This window comes from Hemiscyllium ocellatum, chromosome 13 (genome assembly GCF_020745735.1).
Source record: "Hemiscyllium ocellatum isolate sHemOce1 chromosome 13, sHemOce1.pat.X.cur, whole genome shotgun sequence".
In the NCBI taxonomy this organism is placed as follows: domain Eukaryota; kingdom Metazoa; phylum Chordata; class Chondrichthyes; order Orectolobiformes; family Hemiscylliidae; genus Hemiscyllium; species Hemiscyllium ocellatum.
In genome coordinates, this window is record NC_083413.1 from 6,588,694 (window position 1) to 6,602,369 (window position 13,676).

General features: G+C 41.3%; 1 protein-coding gene across 2 annotated transcripts in view; it reads left to right on the plus strand.

The window, feature by feature from the left end:
* The window catches only part of trpc1 (transient receptor potential cation channel, subfamily C, member 1), a 93,073-nt gene that overhangs the window by 11,979 nt on the left and 67,418 nt on the right, over window positions 1-13,676 (plus strand). For both annotated transcript variants that reach the window (XM_060834512.1, XM_060834513.1), the window contains exons 2-4: window positions 1,559-1,710; window positions 1,799-1,900; window positions 8,036-8,238. In XM_060834512.1, the coding sequence (XP_060690495.1) occupies window positions 1,559-1,710; window positions 1,799-1,900; window positions 8,036-8,238 (457 nt within the window). The remainder of the gene's footprint in view (window positions 1-1,558; window positions 1,711-1,798; window positions 1,901-8,035; window positions 8,239-13,676) is intronic.

The following is a 13,676-nucleotide window of genomic DNA, read 5'->3' on the forward strand; positions in this document are numbered from 1 at the left end:
TCTCCACAGTATGGAAGCAGCCCATTGAGCCCACATCTACCCTCTGAAGAGCATTACCCTATCCCTATAACGCAAAATTTCCCATGGCTAATCCACCTAGCCTGCACATCCATGGACACTATGGACAATGTAGCACAGCCAGTCCCTCTAACCTGCACATCTTTTGGATTGTGGGAGAATTGGCACAGGGAGAATGTCTAAACCCCACATAGACACTTGTCTGAGGCTGGAATCGAACTTGGGTTACTGGTGCTGTGTGAGGCAACAGTGTTAACCACTGAGCTGCTGTGATGCCCCCAGGTGAAGACTGGTTGCTGCCACTAAGTCTTAAGTATAAGCACCTTGCACTTTATTCTCAGTGAAACAATCTGCATTTAATCTGCAATAATCAGCTCATCCAGACTTGCTGTCAGGAGAAAGTGAGGACTGCAGATGCTGGAGAGTCAGAGTCGAAAAATGGTGGTAGAAAAGCACAGCAAGTCTGGCAGCATCCGAAGAGCAGGAACTTTGATGTTTTGGGCATAAGCTCTTCTTCAGGAATGTGGAGGGGAAGGAGTTGAGAGATAAATAGACAGGTGGGGAATAGAGCTGGGGGGAAGGTAGGTGGGAAGGCGATAAGTGGATGCAGGTAGTGGCTAATCGGGTACTTTGGAACAGGTCATGTGACCTTTTAATGTTACTTTAATTTTTAGATGCAGTTTTCAAACATAACAGTTTTATATTCCACTCTGTAGCACTGTTATGTCTCATTATCTGCCCTTAACATCATCCAAAATTATTGAAAATGCACTGGGAGATGACAGGAGCTGGACTGAATTGGATGATCAGCCATAATCGTACTGAATGTGATGTGGAGGTTACGGTGTTCAACTGGAGGTGATGGACCATCGTTGGAAGAGGTCGTTGATATGCATGATCTTTTTGGAGATCCTGTCCACTTTGACCCATCAGTTTGTGTCAATGGTAGCTATGATGGGGAGGTGCTGGTGTTGGACTGGGGTAGGCGAAGTCAGAAGTCACAGGTTATAGTCCAGCAGGTTTATTTGAAATCACAAGCTTTGGAGCATTCTGACTTCATTAGGTGAAGTCAGAAATTGTGACTTCTGATACCGAATGTGGTGCAGACTGATAGGGCTGGGTGGCCTATGTCTCCTATTTTTTGTTTTTAAAAAATTCATTCATGGGATGTGGGCATCAGTGGCTAGACTAGCATTTATTACCCAGAAGCCAGTTAACAATCAACTGTGAGTCTGGAGAAGGCCAAACCAGTTAAGGATGGCAGACCTCCTTTCCAAAATGACATTAGTGAACCAGATGAGGTTTTTTTTTCTGCAGGCAATCATTAGTGGTTTCATGGTCATCATTAATCTCCAGATTATTTTTGAATTCAGATTCTACTGTTTGTCATGGCAGCATTTGAATCCAGATTGCCAAAACATTTCCTCGGGCCGGGATTAATAGTCTTGCGATTATACCACCAGGCAATGCCTATTTTAGTGCTATATAGAGTTTTTTTACTATATAAAATCTTAACATTTGTGACTTTTGTACACTTCAGGAGATAATTACATGGTCAAAAAGCTGCTCGATGAGAAATTCAGCGAGCTGAATATAAATTGTGTCGATGTTCTGGGGAGAAATGCAGTTACCATTGCCATTGAAAATGAGAATCTGGATATCCTGCAGCTTCTCTTGGACCATGGCTGCCAGGTTCCAATATTTATTGTTGCTAAAATTTTACAGTAATTGTTTTAAACATAAATTTTAAAACGTTGAGTAACTTTTTCATTCATTCTAGACCACGGATGCTCTGCTTGTGGCAATTAACTCTGAGGTTGTTGGTGCAGTTGATATTCTTCTCAATCATCGTCCCCGACGTTCATCAAAGCCAACTATAGCAGTTAGTGAATTATGATTGCTTATATACTTTGTGTAATTTCCATTGCATGTTTTGCCAAATGATTCATCCCTTCTGTTGCTCGCAGGTGGGCAAGTGATATCCCTTAGCATTTTACAAGAATTACTGTTGATATCTATTACTTATAATTTATGTGATTGCCATTGATGAGACAATAAAATGTATTCCAGCCAGGTTTGTTGACCATACAAAGCTGGGTGGTAGAGTAAACTGTGAGGAGGACTCAGGGAGGTTACAAAGAGGTATAGACTTGGTTATGTGATTAGGCTAGATGGTGACTGAGTGGAATATAATGTGCAGAAATATGGGTTTATTCACTTTTTGGTACAATGAATGGAAATTAGAATTTGTTTCAAAATGTGAAAGATCCAGAGGGGTTTGGCTTACTTGTGCACTAATCACGCAAAGTTAGTGGGTGGATACAGCAAGGTATTTTGTGGAAGCTTGAAGCAGAGAGGAAACAGCACTTCAGTGGTCTGAGTACTGGTCTTCTGTAAGCTTCTTAATGGCGATTTAAAGAACAGAGGGGTACATGTAGACATAGAGTCACACAGAATTAGATCCTTCGGTCTAACTCAATGGGCAGATGTTGCTGTTTTATCATCTTGATTGAGGGTGGTGTGTCATTTGGGAGAGCAGACTGCCGGACTTTTTTTTTTAAAGAAAAGTAAAAGCTTTTGCTAAATTTGTTAGTGCTCAGTCAAAGGTGTACTGTACTGTAGAAAAGTAAGTTCTTCTAAAAAAGAACATCACTTGTCAAAGGAAATGGCACTTGCCAGTTTTTGAAACTGGCTTCAAACTAAAAGGGGAAACCTTCATCTCTGTCTTAGGCTGCACTGCAGTGAACTAAATGGCTAATAAAGCACTTGAAAATAAATTAACAAATAGCAAAAGGTTTATCTGAAATGGCAATTTTTTTAACATCACTTTCTTGTGGATTACAACATAAATAAAAATGAGGTAGAATTCATGGAAAAATCTGACTTATTTAATTTGGCTCAAGTTCCAGATGTTTACAGAAGAATCAATGTCGATTTTGTGTAACACAAGCAAATACAGACCATTGATTGATCCTTCCCTTTGGATTGAACAGCAACACTATACAGTTAGTACAACAAATACTATCTCTAGCTCTTGAACCCTTACTCTGCTGAATAAACAGGGTCTTGGACAGTTACATAACAAGTACTGTTTCTGCTACTTGCCATGTTGACTAAACAGAAGTCCTGTACAATTAATTACACCAGTAAACCTACATTGGTGTTTTTCCAAAACAACTGCCTCTATTACTTGTGCAGCCATTTTTTTCTCAATAAACAGGGACTCCACAGTTCCATATAGTGTCATTTGTTTGGTAGTAACTGTGTCCCAGTGAGTTAGTAGGGACTAAGGGAGGGGGGCGGGGGAGTCACTGAGCTCAGTTGGCTGAATGGCTGTTTTGCAATGCAAAATGAAACCAATACTTGGTTCAAATCTTGTACCAGTGTCCCTTGCCTGAGCTGTGGTGACCCTCCGGTTAAACTGAGCATTAATTAACTATTTGTGGCTAATAAGAGACATATGGTCCTCTGGAGCTATGGTAACAATGTTGAGAAACATTTCAGCCGTGATCAAATGGCAGAGAAAACTTGATGGGCCAAATGGTCTAATTCTGTTCCTATATCTTATAGAGTCATAGAGATGTACAGCATGGAAACAGACCCTTTGGTCCAACTCGTCCATGCCAACCAGATATCCCAATCGAATCTAGTCCCACCCGCCAGTACCCAGCCGATATCCCTCCAAATCATTCCGATTCATATACCAATCCACGCGCTTTTTAAATATTGCAATTGTCTAGCCTCTACCAATTCCTCTGGTAGCCCTTTCTACACAAGCACTACCCTCTGCATGAAAAAGTTGCCCCTTAAGTTTCATATGTATCTTTCCCCACTGCCCCTAAACCTATGCCCTCTAGTTCTGGACTCCCCACCCTACGGAAAAGACCTTGCCTATTTACCCTATCCATGCCCCTCATGATTTTATAAACCTCTGTAAGATCACTTCTTAGCCTCCGATGCTCCAGGGAAAACAGCCCGAGCCTATTTATGGACTTTCACTGCAAAGTGACAGCTTCAAAAAGGTGTGCAATCAATTATGATATTACTGCTTTGCCTCACTCAATAATTGCTACTCCAGCAGTAGATTGATTCATCCTTTTTAGTACGAGTTTCTTGTGCTAGATGCGTTTGGGTGCAATGGATAGTGTCAAGGCTCCCGAAAGCTCTGTGACCTAATAGTCAAGGAAGGCACATTCATAATAATGCCAATAATGAATATCAATCTGCACATCCTTTCAACATACACTGGTGGCAAGTGGCAAGGGAAGATTATTCCTGAAAAACCGTATGATAGGAAAAAAATTGGAGCATCTGCAATCAATATTCAGATTAGACTTCAGAATGAACTGCCAGAGGAAGTGGTGGAGGCTGGTACAATTGCAACATTCAAGAGGCATTTGGATGGGTATATGAATGGGAAGGGTTTGGAGGGATATGGGCTGGGTGCTGGCAGGTGGGACTAGATTGGGTTAGACTATCTGGTTGGCATGGATGGGTTGAACCAAAGGGTCTGTTTCCATGCTGTACATCTCTATGACTCCATGCTTGTAAAAGTGCAACTTGGACACCTCGGGGTGTGCAGTTTGGAAATTGCTGGACAGATATTCAGGATCAGATTGGTGCCAACAGCATGGGGATTCATCCTTGTTCCAGTTGGAGTAGATCTTGAATGTGCCTCTTTGATTTATCTCCAAATCGTGGTGGAGATTGTGATGCAGTGTTTTGAGTCTGCCTTTGGCGATGGGAGATCTTATACTGGTAGGTTCCACAAAACCTTGTCAAGAAGTGTATCTTTTTATTAGTAGCACTCCTTTGTGCTTTTTAACCAATTTTCCTGTAAAACTGAGATTAATTGTACATTTTCAAGCAAAGAAACTTGATGAATGTGTACAATTCTGACTTAAAATATGTGTTGGTTATAATTTCAGAATGTGACTTCAGACCATTGTTTTCCTATGCTATGTTTTGACCATTCCAACATACCCTTTATTAAGTGTGACAGTATCTTAATTTTAAGGAGGTTTGAAAGATCCCTTCCATAAACTGCATTGTGTCTGCTCCTGCAGTGCTATCATAGGTTGAATTACATCAGAACTAGGAGCAGGAATAGGCCATTCAGCCCATTGTGTTTGCTCCACCATTTATTACAATCATAGCAGACCTCATCTTGCTCTTAACTCGACTTTCCTGTCCGTTCCTCATAATCCTTTAACACATTACTAATTAAAATATGGCACTGGTAAAGCACAGCAGGTCAGGCAGCATCGGAGGAGCAGGAAAATCGACGTTTCGGGCATTAGCCCTTCATCACATTTCTGATCCTCCTGCTTCTCGGATGCTGCCTGACCTGCTGTGCTTTTCCAACGCCACATTTTTTGACTCTGATCTCCAGCATCTGCAGTCCTCACTTACTCTTACTAATTAAAATATGTCTATCTCTTCCTTAAATTTATTCAGTGTACTGGCATCCACTGCAATCTTGGGTAGTGAACTCACAGATTCACAGTTCTTTGGGAGAAGTAATTCCTCCCCATCTCTGTTTTAAATCTGCCCACCTCCACTTGGTCTAAAACTATGATCGTTGTTGTAGATTGCCCCATAAGAGGAAACGTCCACTCTATGACTACTTTATCAGTCCCCATTAGCACCTTGTGTACTTCATTTAGGTGTTAAAGATAAATTATCTTTAAAATCACGTCACTGTGGATGGTATATCTATCCGAAAGTAAATGCGGTTGTAACTATGTGCACACGTATGTCTGAGAAAAATCTAAAGAATTACACTTGCCAAGAAACTTAACTTTTCATCTGCTCATTTCAAACATTGAAAATGGTTAGACATCACAAATATCATTTCACAGTTTCTTTTGTGATCTGCACTGGAAGTTTTGACCCTGAAAGTGGCAAAGCAAGTTGATAAGTTGGTAAAGAAAGCATATGGCATGTTTGCCTTCATTGGTTGGAGCATTGAGTATACAGCTGAAAATGTGTTGCTGGTTAAAGCACAGCAGGTTAGGCAGCATCCAAGGAACAGGAAATTCGACGTTTCGGGCCAGAGCCCTCCTTCAGGAATGAGGGAGGAAGAGAGCTTCTTCAAGGAAGGCATCCTTGCAAGAGGATTCGCAGTAGGTTAAAATCTTCGAGTAAAAAGTGAGGTCTGCAGATGCTGGAGATCAGAGCTGAAAATGTGTTGCTGGTTAAAGCACAGCAGGTTAGGCAGCATCCAAGGAACAGGAAATTCGACGTTTTGGGCCGGAGCCCTTCATCAGGAATGAGGTCATTCCTGATGAAGGGCTCTGGCCCGAAACGTCGAATTTCCTGTTCCTTGGATGCTGCCTAACCTGCTGTGCTTTAACCAGCAACACATTTTCAGCTCTGATCTCCAGCATCTGCAGACCTCACTTTTTACTGCATTGAGTATACAAGATGGCAAATCATGTTGCATCTGTATAAGACTTTAGTAATGCTACATTTGGAGTATTCTGTGCAGTCTGGTCACCTCGCTTTAGGGAGAATGTGGAGGCTCTGGAGAAGGTGCAAAAGAGGTTTACCAAGATGTTGCCTGGATTGGAGTATATTAGCTATAAGGAGAGGTTGGACAAACTTGGTTTGTTTTTGCTCGAGTATCCGAGGCTGAAGGGAGACCTGATGGAAGTGAGAAATTATGAGAGCCATGGATAGGGTAGATAGATTGAGTCTTTTTCCTAGGGTGGAAATATCCAAAACCAGGAAGCATAGGTTTATGGTGAGAGGGAGAATATTTAAAGGAGATGTGCGAGGTAAGCTTTTTTTTACACAGAGGGTAGTCTGTGCCTGGAATGAGCTGCCAGGGAGATGGTGGTTAGCAATGCTTAAGAGACATTTAGACAGACAAATGAGCAGGTAGGGAATAAAGGAATACAGACCATGTGCAGACAGATGGGATTAATTTAAAGTGCTGTCATGATTCGCACAAACATGGTGGGCTGAAGGGCCTATTCCTGTGCTATACCGTTCCATTTTAATGTCATGTTGAGCCTGACACATTTACTCATCCTGGAGACCTACCTACTGGCCCTGAAGAATGTGCATGAAGATCCTGTGTTGAATAAAGGCCCTTCTAGCTGCAAAATGCAGCGTCCTAAATGTTGGATTCTCCTTTTTCCAAAATGAATTCTGACATCAACATAATTGCTAATCACTGCCTTTTGCAAATAGAATTTTAAAAATAAAACCTTTATTAATGAGAAATTTTTTAATAACTGATTTGAAAAGGTTGAAATCTTTTGATTGCATGTTTCACATAGTTAAACAATATATTGCAAACTTGCCTGCTTATTCATTTTGGTTCTGGATTAGTGGTGCTGGAAGAGCACAGCAGTATAGGCAGCATCCAAGGAGCAGTAAAATCGATGTTTCGGGCAAAAGCCCTTCATCAGGAATTTTACTGCTCCTCTGATGCTGCCTGTACTGCTGTGCTCTTCCAGCACCACTAATCCAGAATCTGGTTTCCAGCATCTGCGGTCATTGTTTTTACCTTCTTCATTTTTAGTTCTCAAGACTATTATTAATAGAGATAGAAAGTAGTGCTTGCAAATAAATTGGAGATTTCTTGATGAAAAACTATGACAAAAATGAAAAGTGTATATGTTTGAACATAGTTTATTTAAAAAGATTTTTCTTATCTTTAGATTATTAAATACAAGATAGTAAATTGGCAATTTTTTCAAGCACTTTATTCAGCAACATTTATGATTAAAGCAGATACAAATGTTTGACATTGAACATTTTCCCATTTAAAAACATCAGCTACAGTTCTGTCCTGTTGTGCATTCCACTCTTTCAAAGCTCAGTGTTCTAATCTTTCTCTGTCAAGAAGTTAATCAAGGCTTCTAACCTGTTCTTGTTATGTTTCAGACAATTCAGTTGATCACAAAATCCATTAAACATAATAAATCCTCGACTGTTATGTACTTATTTACAATTATGCACTTTATTAATTTTGCTCTCTGTCTTTTGTTGGAACTTGTCCAAATAGAAATTAATGCAGAGAATTCAGAATCCTGAATACTCGACTACAATGGATGTGGCTCCTGTTATCCTTGCTGCTCATCGTAATAACTATGAGATCCTGACCATGTTACTCAAACAGGACCTATCACTACCAAGACCACATGCAGTAGGATGTGAATGCACACTGTGTAATGCAAAGAACAAGAAGGATAGTCTACGCCATTCTAGGTTAGTAAAACATATTAAGATATAAAGACTGTGTTTAGATTTCTAATTGTTACAGTTATATTAGATACATATATTTTAAATTTCACGTGTATGTAGAAGTAATTTGGACACAGTTAAAAGTAAATCTGAAGTATGCACTTCTTGAGTAAGTGGAAAAGGCAGAATCGGTAATCACTTCAAAAAAATAATTGGATAAATACTTGTAGAATGAAAAGAGATATGGAGAAGGAGTAGACAATTCCCAAAGGCTTCTTGACAACACCTCACAAACATAGTAACGGGTGATAAAACAGCTTCAAGTTTCCTTCCAAGTTGCATATCCTCCTGACATGTCATTGGGTCAAAATCCTGAAACTTCCTATCTAACATTTTTGTTTCTTCCTTCACGGGATAAAGGAGTCACTAGTTAGGCCAGCATTTATTGCCCCTTCCTAACTGTTCAAAGGGAAATTATGAGTCAATCATATTGCTGTAGGTCTGGAGTCACATGTAAGCTGGACCAGGTGAGATGACAGTTTCCTTCCCTAAAGGGCATTAGAGAACCAGATAGGGGTTTCCTGACAATTGTTAATGGTCATTATTAGACTCTTAATTATAGATTTTTAAAAATTGAATTCAAATTCCATCATCTGCCATGGTGGGATTTAGGCCTGGGTCTCCAGAACATTATCTAGGTCTCTGGATTAACAATGCAGTGATAATACCATTAGGCCGTCACCATCCCATTCTGCATTATTGTGGAATACCTTAACCATTTGATTTTAAGTAGTTCAAGGGCGACTCAGGATCGCCAACTCATTCGAGCTTTGCCAAGAATGTACACATGCTGTGAAGTAATATTCATTAAGTGCAGCAGTAATTGGATCCTCTTTTAAAGAGCTGGCACAGGCGTGATTGGCTGAATGTCGTCCTTCCAAATTGTAAGGATCTATATTCATAACTTGTGTTTGCTCTCAATCAGGTCATCTTTAAAGCCACAGAATTAATGTACATTAGAAGAGGTTTGTAATATTCTTTCTTAATAGAGTGTTAGAAAAAAGTAATATTGCCACATCTGATCAGACCATAGGGCTGCTTTCTCATTGCAGAGATACTGGTGGGGTTTAACTTGAGGGTTCCTATGCCTCACTTGAGGGGAGAGGTTGAGAAGGAGAATCCTTCATAGTAACCTCAGCTGGGAATTGAACCCACGCTGTTGTCTTCACTCTGCATCACAAACCAGTTGTTCAGTTAACTGACCCCTATAATGAGTGCTATGAATAGGGAAATTGGCAGATTTCCCACGTGATCTATGATTATGTCATGTTTTGGGAACTGAATTGCGATGGAGCAAATAATTCGAAAGACAAATGAAATATTGGCTTTTATTAAAAAGGAAATAGAGCACAAAAGTAGGCAAGTTTTCTCAAAACTGTACAGGATGTTAATGAGACCACATTCTCAGTACAATGAACCTTTCTGCTCTGTTTATTTAGGGAGGGATAAAATTGCACTGGAAGCAGTTCAGAAAAGCTTTGTGGAATAGAGTTTTCTTGAATGGAATTGTTGAACAGGTTGTGACTATATTTGTATTTAGAAGAATGAGAGGTGATCTTAAGTTACAGTCATGGGGATGTACAGCTTGGAAACAGATCCTTCGGTCCAACCCGTCCATGCTGATCAAATATCCCAACCCAATCTAGTCCCACCTGCCAGCGCCTGACCCATATTCCTCCAAACCCTTCCTATTCATATACCCATCCAAATGCCTCTTAAATGTTGCAATTGTACCAGCCACCACCACATCCTTTCATACACGTACCACCCTCTGTGTGAAGAAGTTGCCCCTTAGGTCTCTTTTCTATCTTTCCCCTCTCACCCTAAACCTATGCTCTCTAGTTCTGGACTCCCCGACCCCGGAAAAGACTTAGTCTATTTATCCTATCCACGCCCTTCATAATTTTGTAAACCTCTATAAGGTCACCCCTCAGCCTCCGATGCTGCACAGAAAAAGAAAAGAAAAATATAGTATTAATTGGGAAAAGTATAGCGAGGGGATACTGTTTTTTGCAGGCACCCTGCCTCTATTCCTGGTGAAGGGCTTTTGCCCGAAATGTCGATTTTCCTGCTCCTCGGATGCTGCCTGACCTGCTGTGCTTTTCCAGCACCACTCTAATCTAGACCCCTTCATTTAGAAAATGCTGGGGCCAGTGTTCTGGCGAATCATGTAACTATGATTGTGGATAGGGCTGACATTCAATAATGTAATCCGCAGTCAGATTTCCTTTCAGCCTCCTCTATTCAAAGAAAACGACTCCAGCCTATCCCACATGACCTCATAGCTAAAATTCTCAATTTCTGTGATTTTCTGGGACATGGGCTTTGGTACTGGCTAGCATTTATTGCCCATCCCTGGTTGTCCTTGAGAAGTTAGTGGTGAACTACAATCACTGGAACCACTGGAATTCACGTGCTTTAGGTAGACCCACAGTGCTATTAGGGAGTGAATTCCAGGGTTCTGACCCAGCAATGTGAAGGAATGGCAATATTTTTCCAAGTCAGAATGGTGTGGGACCAGTTTTTACCAATTTTAGTATCAGCTGCAAACTTCTTAATCATGCCCCTGTGTTGAAGTCAAAGCATTGTGGGAAATTGAAGCTAGGGATCTTCTTCATTTGTCTTTCATGAGGTGTCTTTGAATTGTGAAAACTGCATTTGACTTTCAAAGTTTCATTGTGGAAGATTAAGCACATGATTTCATAAAGGCATTTGTGTAGAGGGCTTCACTGAGGTTCTGCTAGATGTGGAGACCAGTATTTCAAACAAAATGTTGTCTAATAGTGTAGGAATAAACCATAATGTGTGGATCAGTATAGTCAGCTAGAATCTCCAAAGTTTGTTTCTGCACAGAGAGGGAAAAGAAGATATTAAGACAGAATACTTGACCAGATTGCAATCTGTTCAGCATTAGACCACTTGGATTTGAAAAATCTGGAAAATCGGGCCCGATATGTAGTTAAGTTTGTAAAGGTCTGTTCATGGGATGTGGGCATTTCTGGCCAAGCCAGAATTTATTTCCCATTCCTAATTGCCCTGGAGCAAGGGGTGGTGAGTTAAATCCTTGAGCTACTGCAGTTCTTGAGATATAAGGATGTATACCATGCTGTTAGCAAAAGAATTTGAAGATGTTGACCCAGTGACATTGAAAGAATAGTGGTATGGCTCCCAGTTGGATGCCGTATGTCTGAGAGAGGAACTTGCAATCAATCTGTTCCTGAATCAATCTGCTGCCCCTGAACCTCTAGGTGGTAGTGGTTGTGGATTTGAAAGGTGCTGTCGATGAAATCTTGCTGAATTTCTGCTGTGCATCTTGAAAATGGCACACATGGCTGCCATTGAGTGTGGGTGGAGGGAGTGAATGTTTGTAGATGTGGTGTCAATGAAGTGGGCTGCTTTGTCCTAAATGGAATCAAACTTCTTTAATATTGTTGCAGTAGTACCCATCCAGGCAAGTTCCTGCCTTGTGCCTTGTAGATGGTGGACATGCTTTGGGGAGTCAGGAGGTGACTTGCAGGAGAGAATTCCAAGTCTCTGACCTGCTCCTGTCTTGCTCCATTTCAATTTCTGGTCAATACCAAGATCCACCAGGATGTTGGTATTGGGGGATTTGGTGATGGCTACACCATCGAATGTCAAGGGATATAGGAGATTTGGATTCTGTCTTTGAGGTGGTCATTGCCTGGCATTGTGTGGTGTAAATGTAAATTGCCATTTATCAAAGTTATCCAGGTTTACTGCGTATGATCACAGTGCTGAATGTTAATAATTTATCTACTATTCCAAGTCTTAAAATAGAACTGTGGACAGTGAAGAAAGTTACCTCAGAGTACAATGGGATCATGATCAGATGGGTCAATGGGCCGAGGAGTTTAATTTAGATAAATGTCAGGTGCTGCATTTTGGAAAGACAAATCAGGATCGAACTTATACACTTAATATTATGGTCCTGGGGACTGTTGCTGAATAAAAAGACCTTGGAGTGCAGGTTCATAGTTCCTTGAAAGCGAGGTCTCAGGTAGATAGGATGGTGAAGGAGGCATTTAGTGTGCTTTCCTTTATTGGTCAGAGTATTGAGTGTAGGAGTTGGGAGGTCATGTTGCAGCTGTACAGGACATTGGTTAGGCCACTGTTGGAATATTGTGTGCAATTCTGGACTCCCTACTATAGGAAGGATGTTGTAAAACTAAAGGATTCAGAAAAGATTTACAAGGATGTTGCCAGGGTTGGAGGATTTGAATTATAGGGAGAGGTTGAATAGGCTGGACAAAGTTTAAAAAAATCACACAATACCAGATTACAGTCCCAACAGGTTTATTTGGAGGTACAAGCTTTCAGAGTGCTGCTCCTTCATCAGGTAGCTAGTGGGGCTGGATCATAGGATACAATAAAAGATCTTAATGTCATACAGCTAATGCAGTGGATTGAACAAACGATGCTCAACTCATCGATCACCAGTTCCGACATGCCACAGTGAGAAACCATTGTGACCACCTCAGGAGACAGACAGAGGATACAACCAATAGGATACCCTTCGTTGTCCAGTATTGGGAGCAGAGAAATGATGCCATGGTCTTTGCATTATCAATGAGGATGAGCACTCGCCAAGATCTTCCCTACACCTCCACTTCTCGCTTTTACACAACCACCAAACCGTAAACAAATCATTGTTCGCAGCAAAATGCCCAGCTTTCAGGACAACATTGATCACAGCACCATACAACACTGTCATAGCAACCACTGTAAGACATGTCAGAGTGTTGACATGGATACTACCATTACACATGGGGACACCACCCTCTACGAGTGCAGCAGGTACTCACGACTCAGCCAACGTTGTATGTCCTGCAGCCAAGGATGCCCCAAGTCATGGTATATTGGCAGGACCAAGCAAATGCTACGACAACGGATGAGTGGACATGGTGCAACAGTCGCCTTGACAAGGATGTTACCTCCCAGTCATGGAACACTTCAGCGGTCAGGGACATTTGGCTTTGGATCTTCTGGTGACCGTCCTCCAAGATGGACTTTGGTTATACACAAAAATGTAGAGTGGCTGAGCAGATGTTGATAGTCATGTTCAGTACTCATGAGAATGGCCTCAACTGGGATCTTGGGTTCATGTCACACTACAAGTGACCCCTCCACACTGTACACTCTCACACAAGCACTTATACACACTCATACATACGTGATCACACTCTCACACTCTCCCAGAGCCTCTCATACACATGCTCTCTCTCAGACACGTACATGCACTCACACGCAACCCCTCAAGCATATACTCCATCACACTCGTATGCACGCACTGTCAAGCATACGCGCATGCACTCTTACATGCGCAATCACACACTTTCTCTCTCTCTCTCCCTCACACATATGGGTACGTATGTACACACACA